Raw genomic sequence first — 20,022 nt, 5'->3', positions numbered from 1 at the left:
TGCACACTTAAAGACAATAGATATAAATAATATATTAGGAGAGTGTGAAGGCAAAGTCAGAGATTTAAAAGTTTAATCAAGTATTCACATTGCACTGCCAGCGGACATATGGTAGGCTCATCATCAGTAGCCATTAATGTACAGTTGGAAATGCCCACTTCACTGTATCCCAACTCCTTTCTACTTCCTGCATCCTAACTTCAATTTGTATTGGGCTCTTCCTGTTTAATGAAATTCCAACTTCGAAAGAAAAAAAGTCACTGTAAAGCATGTGAACCAAATAATGAAACTTGTTGTCATCGCCTGCATACATACATCAAAGTTGATTTCTTTAATGGAAAGAAAATTGAACATCTGCATTTTTCATTTATAGTTGGGACAATCTCGAAGTAATGACTAATAAATATAGGAATGGGATGATCTCATCTTTTATATAATTGTTTTTTCTTTTATATATATATATATTTTTTATTAAAAAAACAGTGAGAATGCAATAAAAGGGTTCTTCCTTTTTATTTTTCATTATTAGCCGCCATGATGGAAGGTGAAAGATTTCTGCGCAATGGTCCAAAAATTCCCACAATCTCCGCAAATATTAATTTATATTTAGCAACAATTTGACAATTAAAAATCCAATGAAATGAAATGAAACAAAAATGAAAATAATATCAAAAATCAAAACGCTCCGTTTTATTGTCAGGGGATAGCACAGCCGCGACGTGAAAAACCGAGCCGTGATTTGTCTCTATCGAACTCCAACAAATATCCTTGTTGCATCAGATTCCCTATCACAGAGAAATCGCCATCTGCGTTAACGGGTTGAATCGCTAAGCACTTAACTCGGTCAGCAGTTTCGACGAAGTAGTTCATCGATGGAGGCGAAAACACCGAGTCACCATCAAGTTCGAAACTCATTCTAGGCATGGTGGGTCTTGAAACGCCCGACACATTCACACAAAGATCGAAACCCGGAGTCAGCTCAGCTGCACTTGGTAACTTAATCTGGCGTTTAAACGCTCTTAGAATCTCACGGTAAGCTGGTTCCGTTATGAAAGTCAACGTCGTTCCTGAATCAATGATCGTACCGCCGTTACCCAACTCGTCAATTGACCAAACGGAGGAATTAATCGGCAATTTTACACCGTCAACGGAGACGCTCTTGATACCAATATAGTAAAATGTGGGTGCTTGAGGATTTACTTGTAATGGCGTGAATTTCAAGATTCTCTTCTTCGAAACCGCGTTGTTTTGGATGCCGCCAATCATGAGATAGCTGGTGGGAGCCGGAGAGAGAGTGTAGTCCATGAGACAATAGGAGAACTTGTTGCCAAAACGGCGACCCAGCTGAGAAGAAAACGAAATGGGTGCTCTACCCAAACCCATTACCCCATGAGCGCCCTTGAAGCTCGCACCCGTAAGACTAGGACCCGAGATCCGGAACCCGCACCCGAATGCTAGACTTTTCAGCCTTTTCTCTCTTCCAGTGCTTGTGTTCAACGTTGTGGTTTCTCTGGAGAAGAATCCACTCGTCTTTGACCCATCGCCGTATAAATACTCGTATCGACAAGGACTGTGTAAGCGAGAGTGGTTACAAGGATTGGGGCGGGGTTGGGGAACGAATTGACACAGCGAGTTGAAACAGTGAATTGGGGAGAATGTGGAGGAGTGGCGAGCCAGGAATGCAGATCCTGGGACGTAGTTGGAACAGTTTTTGCAGGCGGAACATTTGACCCAGACAAGATCGCTGCCTGTATCGGCAACTAAGAGCAGAGTCTGAGGGGGAGAACCGAGGCGTAACGAGACAAAGTACTGACCAGAGCCAGAGGAAGCACCAGAGATTACAGGGGATTTGAAAGAGAGCCGTTGGTGGTGGTGGTGGAGTAGAGAGAGGCGGCGGATATCAAAAGAAAGGGCTTGAGAAGGGGACGTGAATGGGGTTCTATGGAGCAATGGAAGCTTGAGGTAGTCAATGGAGGTGTTTATAGCAATGGAGTAGGAGAGATCTGTTAAAGTGAATAGCAGGAGAAGGAGAAGTAGAGACAGAGAATACAGTAACCACATTGTTGTGGAGCTGGGAGTGAGAGAGGAGTAGGAAGAAAGGAAAGAGAAAATGACGCGTTTCTGATGCAAAAGGCCGTACTATATACTTGTATACTGTTTGAGCTTGGGAGTGTTCTGTTTAAAAAAAAAAATAAAAGGGTAAGCAAAAGCAAAGAGCGTTTGATTATCTACCGCAAGCGGTTGGCTGGTTGTTGTACTGTAAAATAATGGAGGCCTGATCCGGCTGGAGTCTCCACTCTCCGTACTCTCGGAGCTAAAGCCTGATCCGGTTTTGTGTCCCTTCTAAGAGAATTTTATTTTATTTTTTTAAAATTATAATTTAATTTTTGATATTTGATAAAATTTATCATTTAATTTTTATATTTTTAAAAATAAATAATTTAATTTTTAAATTTTATTAAAACTTACAATATATTGTCTCTTTATTTAAATTTTCATTTAATTAACTATTAGTTATTAGAAAAATAATTATAATACTTCTAATTATATATATTTTTTAACTGGACGATTTTGTTCTTAAAATTTTTTATTATAAATAAAAATAATCATTGGGTTTAAATTTTATAAACAAAGTGTTCTATTAATTTAAATTATTCCGTTTATAATACAAAATCTCAAAATTTAAGTTAGAAAATATGTAAAGTAAATATATAAAGTTAAGTATATTTTAGTTATTAAATATATAAAGTACATTTTAGTTATTTTTATTATAATTAACTATAAATGGAATGATAAAATAAAATTATTTAATTTTAAAAATAAAAAAATTAAATTATAAGTTTTATCCAATTAAACTAAGATGAATTATCTAAAAACTTTTAATATTTATCTTTATTTACTACTTCATTTTAAAATTTTTATAATTATACCTTAAATTTTATTTTTTTACATCAAAAAGTCTTTTCATTCAAACTTAAAGTTTTTTTCTATTAGTCAATAGCTTTAAAGTTGGTCATTGAAAAGATAATTTCTTTCAATGGCAACACTTGGGTGAATTTCTCTCTCTCTCTCTCTCTCTCTCTCTCTCTCTCTCTCTCTCCCTTCCATATTGTCTCTCCATCTCTCTCTCTTTCTCCTCTATTTTGTCCCTCTGTCTCTTCCCCTCTCTCCACTTTTGTCTCCCTCCCCATTGCAAAAGTTTCAAATTCAACAAATTGAGTAATTTCAATCAATAAATTACCTAATTCTAAAAGAAAAAATTAAATCAAATGATAAAACTTCAATCAATAAAATTGCAAAAATTTAAACATAAGAAATTTAATTTCCCAATTATTTATAGAATTTCAATGAAGAACATGCATAAACAAATTTCAATAAACAATTGTAAAAATTTCAACTAAAGCATTCATAGAGTCCAATGATTTCAGCTCTAATCTTCTTCAACATCTCTCCCCTCTTTTTCAATCCCATTCTCTATTAATTTCACCCTATTCTCTCTATCTCCATCCCCCCTAGGGTGGGCAAAATAGGGTGAGCAAAATTCAGATCAAATTAAAAAAACTTATTGAATCGATTTAATTTAAAATTTCTTTTTTTTAAATTTAATTTGATTTATTTTTAATTATAAAAAATTCATTTTATTTGATTTGATTTTAATCAAATTGAATAATTTATTTTTAATTAATTATTATTAAATCTCAAAATAGAAAATATAGTTAAAATTGTGCCTAAAATAAGTTTAAAACAAGTGAAAACAAATTAAGATAACGTTCAAATAGATAAATTAAATCAAATTTATTTGATTTGATTTAATTTAATTTTTTTTTAATTTGATTTAATTTAATTTGATATGAGAAAATTTTAATTTATTGGTTCGATTTGACTTTCTTTCTAATTATGTGATTCAGTTTGATATGCTAAAATTTTGGATTCATACCGAACGGAATCAAACCGACCGATGCTCATTCCTCATTCTGTCACTGTCACCCTCTCTTCTTCATCTTTCCATCTCAGTGTTGCAGGAAGGACATAACTATAGTGCTAAAGAAAAAAATGATTTAGACCTCCAAAAGCTAACTCCAAACACGCCTATCTCCTCCTCCTTAATTCCACCACCATCAATAGCCAACTCCAAAGAAGAAAAGAAATCCTAACCAGGACCACCAAAAGCTAATGGAAGTTTTAACCACAACTAGATCAAATGCTGAGTCTACTTTTCCTGTTTGCCTTCATATTCTGTCTTCACTGCTTCCACAGCTTTAATAACCACGAGCGTTGTCTACGACAACCGAATGACCTTGGCGTCATCTTTTCTTATCGCCACTGGCAGCGATGTCTACGACAACAGATTCCTTATAATGGTAAGAAAAGTTGCAAGGAAGAGGAGTAGCGCAGTGGATATGAGCAAAGAGATGGGGAGGAGGGGGACAGAGTTGATGAGAGTGATAAAGTACAAGATTACAATGAAATGAAGATGTCCTAAGCCAAATTTGTGAGCCTATAAGGAGTCGCCATGTAGAAAATCCAGCTGGCATTGTTGTGAGCGCACAATTGTTTGTTTGGGCATGAGAAAGAATGAACCTAGAATTCCCAATAAAAAATGCGTGACAGCAATAATAAAGCTGTAGCTGCTCAAAGTTTTCTTTGTGAGGGGTCAGGTCGAGAAAAGCTTCTTGGCCTGAGAGTGGAGACCCCAGTGGTGGAGTAGTGGTATTCTAAAAGAAAAAGGCAAAACAGGATCCAGCAGAAAGATTGAAATTGAGTAATTTAGAAATTTCAGGTAGCTTTGAATTTTCAAAATCAAAATTTAGAAATTCATTTCTTTTCATAATTTTTGTAAATATTTTAATTTCCATGTTTTTGTTCGTAATTTTTAAGTTCATTCCTATTTTTTTCCAGAGTTTGAAAGTTGTGTGACGTTCACATGTCTAGTATTATTATTAGTTCACTTAAATAAATTACAAATCATGATTGAATTAGTACAAGGAAACCAGGCCTTCAGCATTTAGTATGGATCTGGCCTTGTTTGTTTTATGCACTATTGTGGCAATTAAATTAAATTTGATATTATGAATTATTGGGAGACATCAGACAAAGGAAGAAGATTTCTAAATTGAAGTAAAAGGAGGAGTAAGCATGCAGACGTGAGGAAAGGCACAAGGTCAAATGAGGGTGTCTTTCTTCTTTCTTCCATGGTGATAAATATCGAGGAAAAAGGGAATAAAATTTTGAACTAGATTCACAAGCATATTGACAAATGTTTTTGTTTCTCATCAACATGTGTATATGTCTGCAACTCTCTGAAATCTTAATCATTGCACAAAGACATTGCCTTTTTTTTTCTGAATTTTTTTAAATTGTTTGTTTGGTTGACAGTGTTAATTGCCCAAGACTGCAGACCAGAGCAAGATTAGAGACTAAGTCCAAAATGAAAAGAAAATGATTGATCGGACATTGACCCATCAACACCTGTGTGATTAACCTACTCATGCTGACGAAATTAACTTCAAGGTACTTCTTTTTATATATAAATTTTGAAAAACAAATTTTAAAGCGCCAATTCATAAAACCACATAATAATTTTTTTCTTTTAAGTAAAAATTTTATCGATAGAATGGTCAGGAGAGTACCTGACAATGGAAATACGAAGTGTCGAAAGCAATAAAAGCCAACACCAAACAAACTGAAGAAAGCATAGATTGCATTATGAAGATGTCCATATGGGAATCACGTTAGTTTGCTGTATTGTATTGATCAACATATATACTGTATTGATGAGGATTTGCCAGACCATAAAAATGGCCTGTGAGAAATAACTAATTGGCTTTTATTGATTAATTGAATTTTAATTGGATTTTAGCGGGTCACTTGCATTGAAGTACAGCTCAAAGCCAAACCAAGCAATGGATCGAGAGCAGAACAGATACTGCAAGAGAATTGGTAAACTTTAGGAATACATCTAGTCTAGTTGTGTTCCTCCTTAGAGGAGTCATCTTCCCAAGTAAATAACTATTAAGATTCTTCCACACGGTACTTCCCTTGATCAAGGCATCCTTAAGTTTTGGATTGCAAAATATGATATAAAGGTAGTACATTCCAGTAGTATTTATTTCCACAGTTTCAGGTTTCATTATAGCTTCTTCATTTCCATTGTCCTTCCCATGATAATGCTCAAGATTAATTATTGTAGATAATTCAAAGTGCATTGTTCTATACTTACTACAAAATTGAGAGATCTCAATAATGAAAAAATTCAGAACCTATGGCTGTTTGTGAGTTCTCAAGAATGAAGAAGTCCATTTCGATCTTTTTAATCTTGAATCAGAAATGCAGATTCATCGAGACTCTTTATTAGGTCTGACTAGAATAATATATAACTCAATAAGAATGAGAATGAAAGTTTTGAACTCTTGTTTTCAAGGCTTCAATCTTGACTATTTTGGCACTAAATCAAGATCTAGTTGGTACTTCACTTAATCTGCTTTCAAACATGATATATTTTAAAACTTAGTCATGTTGGAAAATGAGTATATTAATTCTGCACTTTGCACATCTACCATGGTTTGATGGGGGACACATATTTGTTAGTGCTTGATTTTCATGTATAATATAGAGAGTTGTTTGTGGTTAACAGAAAATCTCATTTGTATGCTATAAATTAAGAAGGGAAGAGAACAAGAGAAGTGAAGAGAAATGAAAAAAAGGGTTAAAACTTAAAAGGGAGAGCAATCAAAGGAACTGTAGTATTAATGTTAAAAGTAACAGATGGGGTAGTGTACTTACGTACTAGCCTATTCATAAAAAGCCAAGAAGTTTAGCCAGTTGTCTCTGTGCTGTTTTTTTATTTATTTTTAATTAATTAGAAATAAATGAGGTGTTAACCAATTAACGAATAAATGATGGAAAAAGGCTGAACAATGCTGTCAATAAATTAAATATTTGAAGAAGTCTTTGAATTGAATTTTTAATTAAAAAACAAAAAAGATAACTAGGAGACAGCCTTTATAGCTAGCTAGTATGCATTTAATTGGACGTGGCATGTGGCCAGAGGCAGGCAGACTATGGAGGAGACTGCTGGGACTATACATTTTCAAGGATCACTAATCATTTTGCCACTCGTGCAGCAGCATAACATTAAAATTTCTATTTTAGAACAGTACATCTCTTAATTTTGTTTTTTTTTTTCCCGAAAATACAATATTTGTATTAACAAGCTCATTGGACAAGAGATAGATAGTGTTGCAACATATCAGAAATCCATCTCAACCCCTTTACAAAACCTAAAATCAGAGTTTAAAACTAGGAAATCAGCCCCCAAAAATTTGCCCTCTTATCTTTCAAAACCGCTTACAACAAAACCATTCACAGCAATACCACCTTCATCCTTGATACACAGTCAGTGAAAAACTCCCAAACCACCCATATAGTATTACCAGCTACTCCAAGGAGTTGATACAGAGGCTGATGTAGAAAGAGGCTTAGAATATCAAAGTCTCCTTGTTGCCTACCCAACTGAAGTAAGACTCAGCTCTCTACATTGGACCACCCACCAAACAAACTCAGAACGCATAAGAAGTAACTAATAGAGAAAGCATATTCTTAACACCAAGGTTCAAGGTGTTTCAGCCTCACAATAGCCTTGGGTTGGCCTTAAGGCACTCTCGCCAGCGAACTCCTCTGTAACCACACTCTCCCTTTGAACTAGCCCACTCCATGCTAGAGTTTTAACCAAACACAGGTGTAAATCAAAGCTCTTTCCTTTATCTTTCAACTTGCAAAAATCAGCACGCAAAACATTTATACATCCAACGAGGGGAGGAAGAGCAACCTCACTCCTCGCCGGAGACCACCATCCGAACACTAAATATTGAACACTAAATATCTTTCCCCGGAGGGCAAGGGAAGCAAGGAAAGATGCTCGGCCAAATCCGAGAAAACAAAGGAAATCGAAGAAACTATTTGAGAGTAAATATTCTCTCTGTACATTTCTTATTTAATCTTACGTGCATATGAAAACGTCATGAAATGAATTAAGATTTCTTTTGTTAACGGCAATTCAATTTTTAAAAAAAATAAATTGCTTATAAAAAAAAAATATTAAGTAGGGTAAAGTTGATTCAATAATATGAAAACTTATTACAAAATGAAAGGCACTGGCCCCATAGCAAGGCTTAAATTCCCTGATTTTCCTAGGGACAGTTTATAGAGATGACGCACGTGTAATAAGAAAAGTATTCCCAAATTCTTTTCGTGCATTTGAGTTTGTCATAAGATAACTCCATTTCAAATTTCATTATTAGACGGACAAAGAATACTTCTTACCCAGACGGGGAAAGGAATTTCTATTAGAATATTCGATAACTGTCGTTCACTTCCCTGTTTGAGATTACTAGCTGAATACGACACCCAAAATACTTGCTATAACCTCCGTTGGCGCCCTAGAAAATAAGGGCCAGTAAAAAGGAGAACAAAGTAGCAGACACTGCTATGTACATGATCCAATGCCACCTAGAGCAGGCAAAGGAGAAAAAAATTCCACACATAGATATTAAATCCAAATGCAGAGAAACATCAGTTACGCATAATATCCATAGCTAAAAATGTCTTGAATTTATTCACTTATGCCTGATTGAAGAAACCGCACCCCGCGACCATGAAGATGGCTTAAATCCCCCTCTCAGCAAGTTTGATGCTGCAGCTGCACTGATTTTCCTTCTCTTGGCTTCTAGCTCCAATCGCTTCTTATTGGACGAGGAGGGTACAGAAGATTCTGGAAAGATTGAAGTTGCATTAATTAATGCTCGCTTATCCCTTCTATTTTTGTCAAACTTGGAAGAGAACTTCACATTTGCTGCGACGACAGAATCTTCTTTAGTAGTCGGAAGCAGTCTTATGCCAAGTCCCATTTTCCTTGAAGCGACCTCTTCTTCAGCAACTCTTTTCTTTTGACTTCTAAGTTGGGCTCGAAGAGCCTTGTTAAGAGCATAGTCATCTGAATGCCGAGCATCAGATACTCGTTGAAGCCGAACTAGCACTGGCTCAGCTTCTTTCTTCTTCTGCAAATCCTCTTCTTGATGTTCAAGACGATAAAATGGATCCGCCAACTTACCCCTCTCTAGTAAACAAAGAATTGAATCAAAATGTTTGTTCAAGAAAATTCAAAACAAAACTGGTGATCAAAAGAGGAGAGAAGTAAAAAATTAAAATTTCATAAGAGTGAATAGCAACCTTCATCTGCAGGAAGTGCAAATGTTTCTGCATCCTCAACATCAAACTCCTCAGTCTTTCGTTGAGCCCCACTAATAATCACATATTCACAATTTTTCGGATCTGTCTGAATAACAATTTCATGTTTGCAGCATGCAGATTTCATGGTGAAGCTCCATATCTGAAGGAAGTAACAAGACACATAAGAAACTTAGATTAGAAATAGAAAAACAAAATTCCATAGTATAAATAAGTGCTCAACAGGATTAAAACATGAGCTCTCCAATTGGCTAGGGGGGCAAAATTGATTAGCAGATAAACTTTCTGATGGCCTAAAACCATGTACAAGATACAAGTAATCAGGATTGCTGTGTGTGTGTGAACTATGCGCGTCAGTAAGGATGCAAGTCCACAGTTTCACTTCAAAGCAGCACAATATAAAATCAAGTTTAAGCAGAAAAGGTCAATATTCTCCTTCAATTAAACATGTACAAAGCCATCACTGGATCCCTTCACATACTTCTAGATTTCTATCTTTGAAGTGTTGGTAACATATGTTAATCAGTTGTTTAAGATACCTTTGTAGAATAATAGTTCCCCACTTGCTTTTTCTCTGCATTGAACCGAACACCCTTTGCAATCATAGAATTGCAACCACCACACCATACATTGAATGGCATCTCGAACCTGTAAGCAAGAAAGTATGTCAGACTGGTACTACAGTGGGCAGTACAGAAAGAAACTTTTAACATTTATTTGTCTTTTAATTCCAGTATTCATTTTTAGATTAGCTGCTACCAACTGAGAAAGGCTCCAATTATAAACTTTTTCTTTATATGCTTCCATTGTTAAGAACTTAAGAAGATCCATTGACTTGGCATTTGCAAAATATATGTTAAAAAAAAAAGGTGCTTTAATTTGCAATTTTCAAGCCATCACCATAAAGCAACCATAACACTACCTTGCTTTGAAGGATAAAATATTTTTAAAGTTATGAAATGAATTATTATATTTGCATGAAACACTATTAAGCTCTCATTAGCTTCGTTTCTTTCAAGCAAAAGTTTCCATTTCAGTATAATCATCCTAATTTTGATAAATTCACCACTTATTGTAATGGTTCAGGAAATTTGATAAACAGTTGTAATGAATATCATCAGTATAGAGGATCTTCTGATTAAATAGATTCAACAATCTGAAAAATTATTTAGTTACTAAGTTAACCATGGATGTGTTATTATGGCCAGACAGCAACCATCACTATTTCATCCAACATTCACATTTTCCTTTTTTTAATTTTCCTGTTAATATACATCTTAGTTAACACATATTTTATTGTGTATGGTACATAGTACATCCCATTGCGCTCAGTTCAAAAATTCACATCTAGGAAATTCATCCCTTTCAAAGCAGTTTTGATCTATGCCTTCAATTTTAATAGAAATCAACATTAGCATTTTTAGGAGGGATGCATACCTTCATTAAATAAAAAAATTTAATACAAATGCATTCTTGAAAGCTCCCACAAGATGCACTCCTAAAATCAACCTTCCTAGAAGATGGGGTCTATATTTGCCTATGGTATTCAAAACCTAACCCTTCTAGAGCTAGCCAACTACCATTACAGATGGCAATTTTTTTGATAGAGATTTTTTAAGACAAACCACAGTTCATCAACCTTTTAATACAATGTAAGAGATCTCATACCTGATTATCAAAATGCCCTGGTCTATCTTTTTTGCTCTCTCCCTGAGAGCATGCTGGCCATGAAACTTGTTCAAAGAACCCTGAAAAGAAAAGGAAAATTTAGAATCTCACTTTTCCAAGAGATACTGAAGCAAAATAAACTAGTTCACAATATGAAAGTGTAAATTTTACGAGATCATACCTGTTTTGGAGTCCATTCTGGGGGGTAGTAGAAATTATCAGCTCTTGCTGCTGCTAATGAAGACTGCAAAAAGTCCAGACAAAATGAGTTAGAATCTTAAATAAATTCACGAAAACAAGCAAGCTCTTAGCTGCTGCAACACAAGGAAAGGCCTGTGTCAAATTCCCAAGCATGTAAAATTTGCTCCCGGTAGAAACTGAATCTTAAGTCACCATGATTTTTAATTTTTTATAAACCACCACCACTTCCTACATATAACTATATAAGTGCTAGGCACACACTAAAACAGCCACCATGCTTTTGCACAACTAAATAAAGCTGCTGTCACATTGTTTCAAATTCAGAAAGAGTATATGAAACGAGATTTAAAAAAAAAAAAAAAAAAAAAAACTCTACTGCAAGGAGCAATCCCAATCATGACATTCTTACACTAGCATAAATAAATATTTTTTTTTAAAAAATGCATGTGGATACACAAATACTGACACTACGTGCAAAGAGATATTCTTAGCTAAAAATTGCTGCAACAAACATAATATCTTATATCAGAATTATACAGATTAGCATCATCATTCAACGTACATAATCCATAAAAGCTTTTCAAGCTAATTCAATTAAGACCTGACCACAAACAGGATACAATTAGATCGCCTAGTGTTTTTAAGGGTTTTGTCCCCTCCCACCTCAAATTAAAGAAAACTAAAACTAAACATTTAAGAATATGGCACCGATTAAAAAAAAAAAAGGAGAATAAACAGAGCATAAAGAGCAAATATTAATTGAGCGAGGGAGAGAGATAGACCAAAATAACCTATCTAAAAAAATTCAATCGCACAACCAGAGAATTAATTTCAAATAGAATCATAAAAATTTTATCATCTAGGCTTAAAATTTGATGAACGGAATCAGAAACCCTAACACAAAAATCTGTAGGGCGCCATGATGATATAACACAACTCCCTAATGGCGATACAGAAAAGAACGACTAATAAAAAATATAAAATAGAAACCCTAATTTCCGTGATTAAAGAGAGAGATATTGGCGCACCATTTTTTTGTCTTCTCGTGGGAATCAGCACTAATTTTGGGGGAGATTTCGATCTCTATCCTTCTGTATGAATTTTGGGCATGCGGAGGTGCGATCTTCTATTATATAGTGCGTGATTAAACGTTGCCGTTTGTAGTTGCAAACTTTTGGGCCTAGTCGGTGCCCAATTCTGAACCGTCTCTGATTAGGGTCTGGAGAATTGGGCATTTACAATTTCCCAAAAATATACAGGAAGGGGCACTTATATTAGATGTCTTGATGGGATGAGAATCGGGGTCTGGAGAGTTAGCCTCACTTACAATGGGCTTAAAAGGAACCTTCTCCGTACCATTGTCTGAGCTCGTAGCTGCTGCTGGGGCTTCAGTGCGCCCCAGCTCATCAAGGTTTATAAATGATGAGTGCGTGATGCGGGTCATAAAGCCATGTGACCATGGGGATTTCAAAATCGTTGGCAGCGGCTGTTATTTGAATAATTTGAGGATACTGAAGGTGCCAAGGAATTCTTTGCATGTTTGGACCTTCAACTTAACAAAGTGAATCAATTATACAAAACTAAGGAGAAAGAGTTCTTGGAGAGAGGGGAATCCTTGAAGAAACAATTGCACATTCTCACTGAGCTCAAAACTGCTTTCAAGCAACACCGTGGCAAGGGAGCTTCAGCTCAAGACTCCAAGGAGGATGCATCTATATCATGCACCATCTCTTGTGGAGTTTCTTGAAATGCCACGAAATGGTGCATGATATTGATGCATCCTCCTTGGAGCCCTGAGCTGAAGCTCCATTGCCACGCTGTACCTTGAAAACAGCTTCACGTTTAGGTTGGGCTGCAAATAGGTTTATTTGCGTGTCATTTTGATGGCAGATCTTATAATATTAGCAATGATTCCAATACTCTTTAAATTAAAATTATCACCAATTGAAAATTTGTTTAATATTACTATAACAAATTTTATGAAATGTCTTTGTTTAATAATATGTTGGATAAATGTTGATGAGATGCATGCATAATGTCACCTAAGAGATTGCGTGATGGTGGCATCTGATTGTGAACCAGTGAACACATAATTTTAATAAAATATTATTTGGCATATATAATGATATCGGACGTTAATTAAAAATTACAGTAATAAGTTAATATGTCAAATTAACATTGCTTGAATGGTTTTCTTGTTTGTGGTTTCACAAGCTAAAAGTTACCATCCTCACCATCCCTTTGCCCAATTTCTAATTTCAAAACTGAATTGATGTGTTACAACTTTTTCTAGATAGCAATGAAAGGCCAAACTCTCGTCTATCATTGGTTTCCCCTCTAAAATTTTTTTTCTTGTTTTTAATAAAAGATATTAATAATCTAAAAATAAACCTATGCTACACATTTGTGGGGAAATAACTTATAACTCCACTGAATCGTAAGAATGAATTATATCAAAATAATAAGTGTTTATTAAAAAATATTTTTCATATTCTCAAATTCAGTAAATAGATTAACAAAAAATATTTTTAAAAGAGTAAGGTATTTTTTAAATTTTAATAATTTTATTAAAATGTGAAAATTTATATATAAATAATATAAATACATATCATTAATTTAATAGAGTAATTAAATAATAAAAATATTTTTATATATAAATTATTTTTGGTGAACAAATTCAACCTAAGTTAAATACAATTTAATGATTTTACATACTTTGTCGATTTTCTTTATTTTTAAGGTATAAAAATAAAAAGTTTTAAGATTATTTTAAGCTTATTACCTTTTATAATAAAAAAATTGAACGCAATTATTACTCAAATTATTAATTTCATAAAATAAAAAAGATTTTATGAATGGGAATGAATTCAATTGATAAAACTCAATGATTGAGGATTCGAGTTTTGTCAATAGTCCCTTTGGGTGAGCGATAAACTCCGCTAAGAAAGCCAGCCAGGCAATTTAAAAATAGTCTACTTCAAGGGGAGTTGCAATGGGATTCTCGCAGAGCTTACGTGCGTCGAGCAAGAAATCAAGCATGTGGACGTCGATTTCTTCTTGGAAAATTTTCTTCCTTTTTCTTTATTGCTTTCTTTTGTCCTTTGTCTACATTTTTTTTTTAATTTTTTTTCATATTAATTGGCCGTCGATTTTTTTTTTTCTGTTATTTAATATAATTGATGTGTAGGGAGATAGAGAGATGCAAGATCAGGAGAGCAATTAGTGGATGGCCAAATAGATTATGAATCTGAAAACTTGGGCAAATATTAGAGATTATATTAACAAGACAGTCTGCAATTCGCTTTGTTGAAGCTGATGAAATTTCTTTTCTTGATGACATTGCATTTTTATTTTCTTTTTCAATTCAAAATTTACTTTTCGTTGAATGATTTTTATTGGTTTCTAATTTTTCAATTAGAGTCATATTTTGCTGGAGAAGATAACGGCTTAGAGAAAATGGAAGCGGTAATATAATTCATTGATTTTTTTTTTAATTTTTATAAATTATGAGTTTTGATAAATAAAATAGTTCATATAAAAATAAAATTTCATGTAATTAATATAGTATATTAGTGTTGAAATTACTTACCACACTATTCAATAGATATTGTTCAGACATTAATTTATGATATTCAAATAATTATTATTCTCTCTCTCTCTCTATATATATATATATATATTGTATGTTCTAATGATTTGAGTTACATTAATTTTTAAATAAAAGAAATTTCAATTCTTTTTCTATTTTTTCTTTCCATTTTGTAACGCCTCTATTCTCCTCAACTAGCTAGGACTCCTCTAATTTTTTTTTTTAATACATAGGAAAATAAAATAATTTAATTTATAGTATTCAATAAACTTTATCTTTTTTTAAAGAATATTAAAATTTTCTTTTAACTACAAACGATTTTTCAATATTTATTAACATGTATTTTAAATATAATTTAATAAAAATAAATAAATAACAATTCGAGTAATGTGCAGATAGATGATTATTATTTTTTTAATACATATTTGATGACAACCCTCCTCTTTTATTAATTAAGGAAATTTTAATCTAAATCGGATTTATCATGGTCCAAAATACAAACATGTGAGATTTATTTAATAAGTGAATTTCGTCATATATCATATATTTTAAATTTATTATGAACTCAATTTAGATAAAAAAAATCCTATTAATTATTATTTCCACCAAGATAATTACTGCAAGATTCTCTTATATTATTTTCATCCTAATTATAGAATCTAACTCGTATTAAATCTGAAATAAATTATAATATGGTAAATATTGTGAGAGACCTGTATAAAATTTTCTCTGACCCATAAAGTGTTAAATATTCTTGATATGGTTTAGTTATTTGAACTCAATATTACCTCCACTATAATGGTTTAAGCTAACTTGACTTGACCCCATTTGCTAGACTAGACTAAAGTTTTAAGTTCAATTGTCACTTGAACTGTATGTGGTGGACAATTTATAATTTAGCCTCTTCTTTTGTGACTTTATTATACGGATTTAGCCCCTTTTTACTATTAGCCAATGAATTTATAGGGTCTAGCTTATTGTAACACTATCCACTATACTTTTTTTGCGTTCAAAACAGTGACCTACTCTAATATCATATGAAATTTTCTCTCTAACTTGGAAAGTATTTTGAAAATTATTGACATAATTTAGTTGTTTAAACTTAAAATTATCTCCACCAAAACAATTTCAACTAATTTAACTTAGTTCTCTTTGCTATATATTTACTTTGTAATTTCTTAATATTTTTTAATATGAAACATCAATATATAGTATTTTGGAGTTCCACTTATATATATTTGGGTCATGATTCATAAAGGTTTGATTACTAGTGTACTGTCAGATAGAAATCAAGAGTTGATTGGACTAGAAGCTGAAGAAATAATCGATTAATAGAATCTATTATTAACTATTCCCAAATATGCATGCTTAGCTGGTATAGACTGGAGCTAATTAAATTGTTAATTACAGGCACTCACCTCTCACCTTTTTTACTGTTCATATTTATTGCATTGTCCTTCTTCACTTTATCAAGCAGTTCTTACAATAGTGCTTTTCCTTTCATTTAAAGCGAAATAGAGCACAATGCAGAATGGGTATACTGTTTTATAAGAAAATTATAAAATGTTCTTGATGCATTAATTTTTAAGTACACTATATATTTATAAATTTTTAATTAGTTCATAAATTATAAGATGTAGGTCTTATTTTATTGTGAAAAAGAGCATATGCTTTAAAAGGCACCTAAGAAAACCTCCTATTTTATAACTCTCATTGCATTAATCCAATTGGAATTAACCTTTGATTTGCTATTTCCCCATATAAAAGATATAAAAAGTTAAAATTAGTGTAATTATATACATAATGTAGATAAGTATTGTTTAAAAAATTAGGCTAATTAAGGCCAATAAAATTATATCTCATCCAAAATTCTTAAATTGCCTTGTTTATAGAAAATGTGGATTGCACATTCTTCACCCTTTATTTTTGTTGCACCTCACTCTAAACTTGTATTCATCTTCCCTTCCAATACATGTCATATATAAATCTCAAATGATAGCTAGCTAGCTAGCTTCTAGAGAGGGCTATCCACACATAATAACAATAAATTAACAACATATATGTACCTCATTTATATTTAAGGGATTAATTAAAATCAAAACATAATCAAGCAAAGTATAATTCGAGGTTTGACAAATTGCTATAGTGACCCTTTTTGTTCCTTGATTTCAAAGGAACTTTCATTGGGAAAGGGTCTACCCATCTCCTTTCCCTTTCAGCAATGAATCAACTTGAAAAGGTGGTAGCAAATCTCACATGAAAGGCCAGAAAAAAGCTTAAAAACACACACACACAAACACACATTTATTTCAATCCTCATATCTTCTACCTTTGTTATATTAATAGTACATTAGTTTCAAGCTTTTAAACTTCAAAAAATTTCCCTCAACTAATAGCTACTAAAATTTTTTCTACCCTTTAGAGCTCCTCTTCATTTTCTTGCCCCATGCTTCCTCTTCTTCTAACCCTTCTTCTCCTACTCTTCCACCATGGCCTTGAAAATTTCACACACCCTAATTTGTATCTTTCTTTGGCTTTCTCTCCTCTTGTTAGTGTTTCATGAACTCTATAATTTCAAGACAAACATCAACAACAAGAAAGAAATCATCAACACAAGTGCCTATTATTCCTCCGTCTCCCGTCGCCACCCATTGCTCAACCGAAAAGTTCTTGCTGCAAAATTTGACTTCACTCCATTTCAAAAGAAGCGTCGGCCGCGCTATGGTCAAGATCAACGCCGCCATGGAAAACCTTCACTGCCGGACAAACGAGTGCATAAAGAAGGAGATGGAAATGAGATTGATCCACGTTATGGTGTCGAAAAACGCCTCGTCCCTACTGGTCCGAACCCATTACACCATTGATGATCGATATTCCTTTGCTTGCTTCGCACCCTTGATCGATGATATATGATTACCACTCAGGTGAATGAGAAAAAGTTAATGGCCAGTGAGAGCTTTCATTACTTGTATGATGTTTCATATATAGTTTTTTTTTTCCCTTCTTATATTCTTTTTCTTTATCCTTTTTAATTATAAAGGCCATAGTTTATGGATCATGTATTATATGATATTACGAGCTTGAGCTTGTGCATGTATTAATTAATTAAGAATTAATTATCATTATTTCACAAAGTTAAATAATTAATAAAGTGCATTATTATTAGCATGATAAAAGTGAAAACTAATGATTATTTCTAATAGTTTATTTTGTTATTATTATTATTGTGAATTTTGAGTAGGTGTGACGGTGAAATTGAAGAAGAAGATATTTGTAAGCTGCAACATAATAATTATATTTATTAATGGGGTTGGTAATTAGTTAAAAAGCTTTGCTTTCTTTCAAGATTAAGAAATTGCTCTGTGAGAATTTCAAGTGAAGGCTTTGGTGCTACAATGGCCAAATTCGCCAACCACTTGCCAAACTCTTAATTAATTCCATTTTTTTTTAATTTCTCTCTAAATAAATTCATTATTCACCTCCTAAAATTTAATCTTCCATTAATATTTTATTTTTAAAAAAATATATAAAATTTGAAATTGAAATTTTATTCAATAAATTGAGACGTATAATAATAATTAATTATTAGAAAAACACAAAATATAAAACCCCTTTTCATCAAGCAGGGAAAAGGTTGAATGTACAGGGAGAAATAGATATGGGTAGTAGTGATCAGTGTCAAAAGCAAAAGGTTGACCTAATTAAGGACCTGATTTATGCTGAAATCCAATTACATAAATAGATAATTTCATCAATTCATAGGAGACAATGCTGTATTTTATTTATTTATTTTGAAAAGGACATTGAGAAATAGATATATATATTTTTCTTGTGCGATCAGTGATAAAAAAAGGTTAACAACTAAATTTCAGACTATATATAGATATAATTAATCAACTATAATTGGAAATTTATAATTGCATGGCAAAAAGAAGTTGAATCATTTTTGAAACGTCATAACTTTTTAAAAGAAGAATAATAAGAAATAAGTATTAAAATTTTCAATTTTTAATATTATGAATTAAATAATCTACCATTAACACCAAACTAGGCTAGGCAAATTAAAGTTTCATGAATTGATTTTATTCTAAAAATTTTAAAGTTGAATTTATGACTGTGAAGATTAGTCTGTAAATTTTTTTTCTTAAAATTATTTAATATAAATTAATCAATTAAATTTTATGAACAATAAATAAATATTCAAAATAGCAAAAGCAACATTTCCAAACACCCATTAATGAAGGTGTGGGTCTCCAACAAGGAATCAATCATTGCGGAATTGGAAAAATATATATGTCCATAAGAAATATGTTATTGTAAGTGTAGCCAGAAATGTATATATATATATATATATTCTTTCATGGAGATCATAGATTTATGATCATTTGCCTTTAGAGAGGGAAGCAAATCCCAACCCGTACTTCAGACACTAACAAAATGGCTTGCATTACATATATGATATATGTCAAGAAAGGTATGTTAGCATAAACTTTTTTTTTTTTAAAGTATAATTGAAATTCACAATTCTAATAATATCTCCAATATCACTAAGTTAAAACTTATTAATTTTTGTTAGCATAACCTTTAACACATTGTTAGTACTCACTTGGAAAAATTGTAATTACATTATTATGTAATATTTATTTATTTTTTTATTTGGATGAGAGAAAATAAAAGAAAGAAATCCTTTTTCTTTAATTTTTCTCTCTTATGTTTATTTTTCTTTAAATTAGAGAATCCAATTAGATGAGCCCAAAGAAAAAGTTGTGTTTATTTTCCTTCCTCCCTTATTTTCCTCCTATTTCCCAATTCCTCCCTTCCTAACTAGTTCCATGGCTTGTTCAATGGTATATATATTTTCTTTTCAAGGCTCTACAATACATATATAGTGAAATTAAGTATGGAAATCAAGGAAGAGCTAATTCATGTAATTTAACAACTTGGAAAAATATTTGCTAACTTAAACAAGTTTGAAATGAAACAAATTTATTTAAAAGATCTCCATAAAATTAATTATGAGTGTTTAAAGAAATGAGGTAGACTCAAAGATTTTTCTTATCTTTATTCGGTCTACCATAGATTTACAATCCAATATGTATAGTGGGACTAGCTTATTAAATATATAGGTCCTACATATTTGTGTTTTAAATTTATGATATATTGAGTTTAGACAAATTTTTTTTAGACAAAAATTTTCTTACACTCAATACCTGTGTGAAAATTGCCTTAATTATAAACAATAATCATATGAACCATCTAAAGGAAAAAAGCTCAACTAAATGGGAAATCCATAACATCAATCAACCATTTGAGAATTG

The 20,022-nt window shown here is 32.4% G+C and overlaps 3 protein-coding genes across 3 annotated transcripts; 1 reads left to right on the top strand and 2 right to left on the bottom strand.

Annotated features, from left to right (window-relative positions):
* Positions 1–585: 585 nt before the first annotated feature.
* Positions 586–2,172, bottom strand: LOC110642485 (aspartyl protease family protein 2-like). The gene has a single exon (XM_021794563.2). It carries the CDS (start codon positions 2,059–2,061, stop codon positions 697–699), a length of 1,365 nt encoding a protein of 454 aa, XP_021650255.2. The 5' UTR covers positions 2,062–2,172; the 3' UTR covers positions 586–696.
* A 6,143-nt stretch (positions 2,173–8,315) lies between these two features.
* LOC110642506 (uncharacterized) lies at positions 8,316–12,292 on the bottom strand. Its single transcript, XM_058139667.1, has 6 exons — positions 12,144–12,292; positions 11,096–11,158; positions 10,915–10,994; positions 9,786–9,894; positions 9,229–9,388; positions 8,316–9,115 (listed from the first exon to the last, which is right to left on the bottom strand). The coding sequence occupies exons 1-6, from the start codon at positions 12,144–12,146 to the stop codon at positions 8,616–8,618; spliced, it is 915 nt and encodes a 304-aa protein (XP_057995650.1). The 5' UTR covers positions 12,147–12,292; the 3' UTR covers positions 8,316–8,615.
* A 4,567-nt stretch (positions 12,293–16,859) lies between these two features.
* LOC110642515 (CLAVATA3/ESR (CLE)-related protein 12-like) lies at positions 16,860–17,844 on the top strand. The gene has a single exon (XM_021794600.2). It carries the CDS (start codon positions 17,194–17,196, stop codon positions 17,566–17,568), a length of 375 nt encoding a protein of 124 aa, XP_021650292.2. The 5' UTR covers positions 16,860–17,193; the 3' UTR covers positions 17,569–17,844.
* Positions 17,845–20,022: the final 2,178 nt, after the last annotated feature.

The sequence above is a fragment of the Hevea brasiliensis genome, chromosome 17 (genome assembly GCF_030052815.1).
Source record: "Hevea brasiliensis isolate MT/VB/25A 57/8 chromosome 17, ASM3005281v1, whole genome shotgun sequence".
Classification (NCBI taxonomy): Eukaryota; Viridiplantae; Streptophyta; class Magnoliopsida; order Malpighiales; family Euphorbiaceae; genus Hevea; species Hevea brasiliensis.
This window is presented reverse-complemented; position numbering and strand designations above follow the sequence as displayed.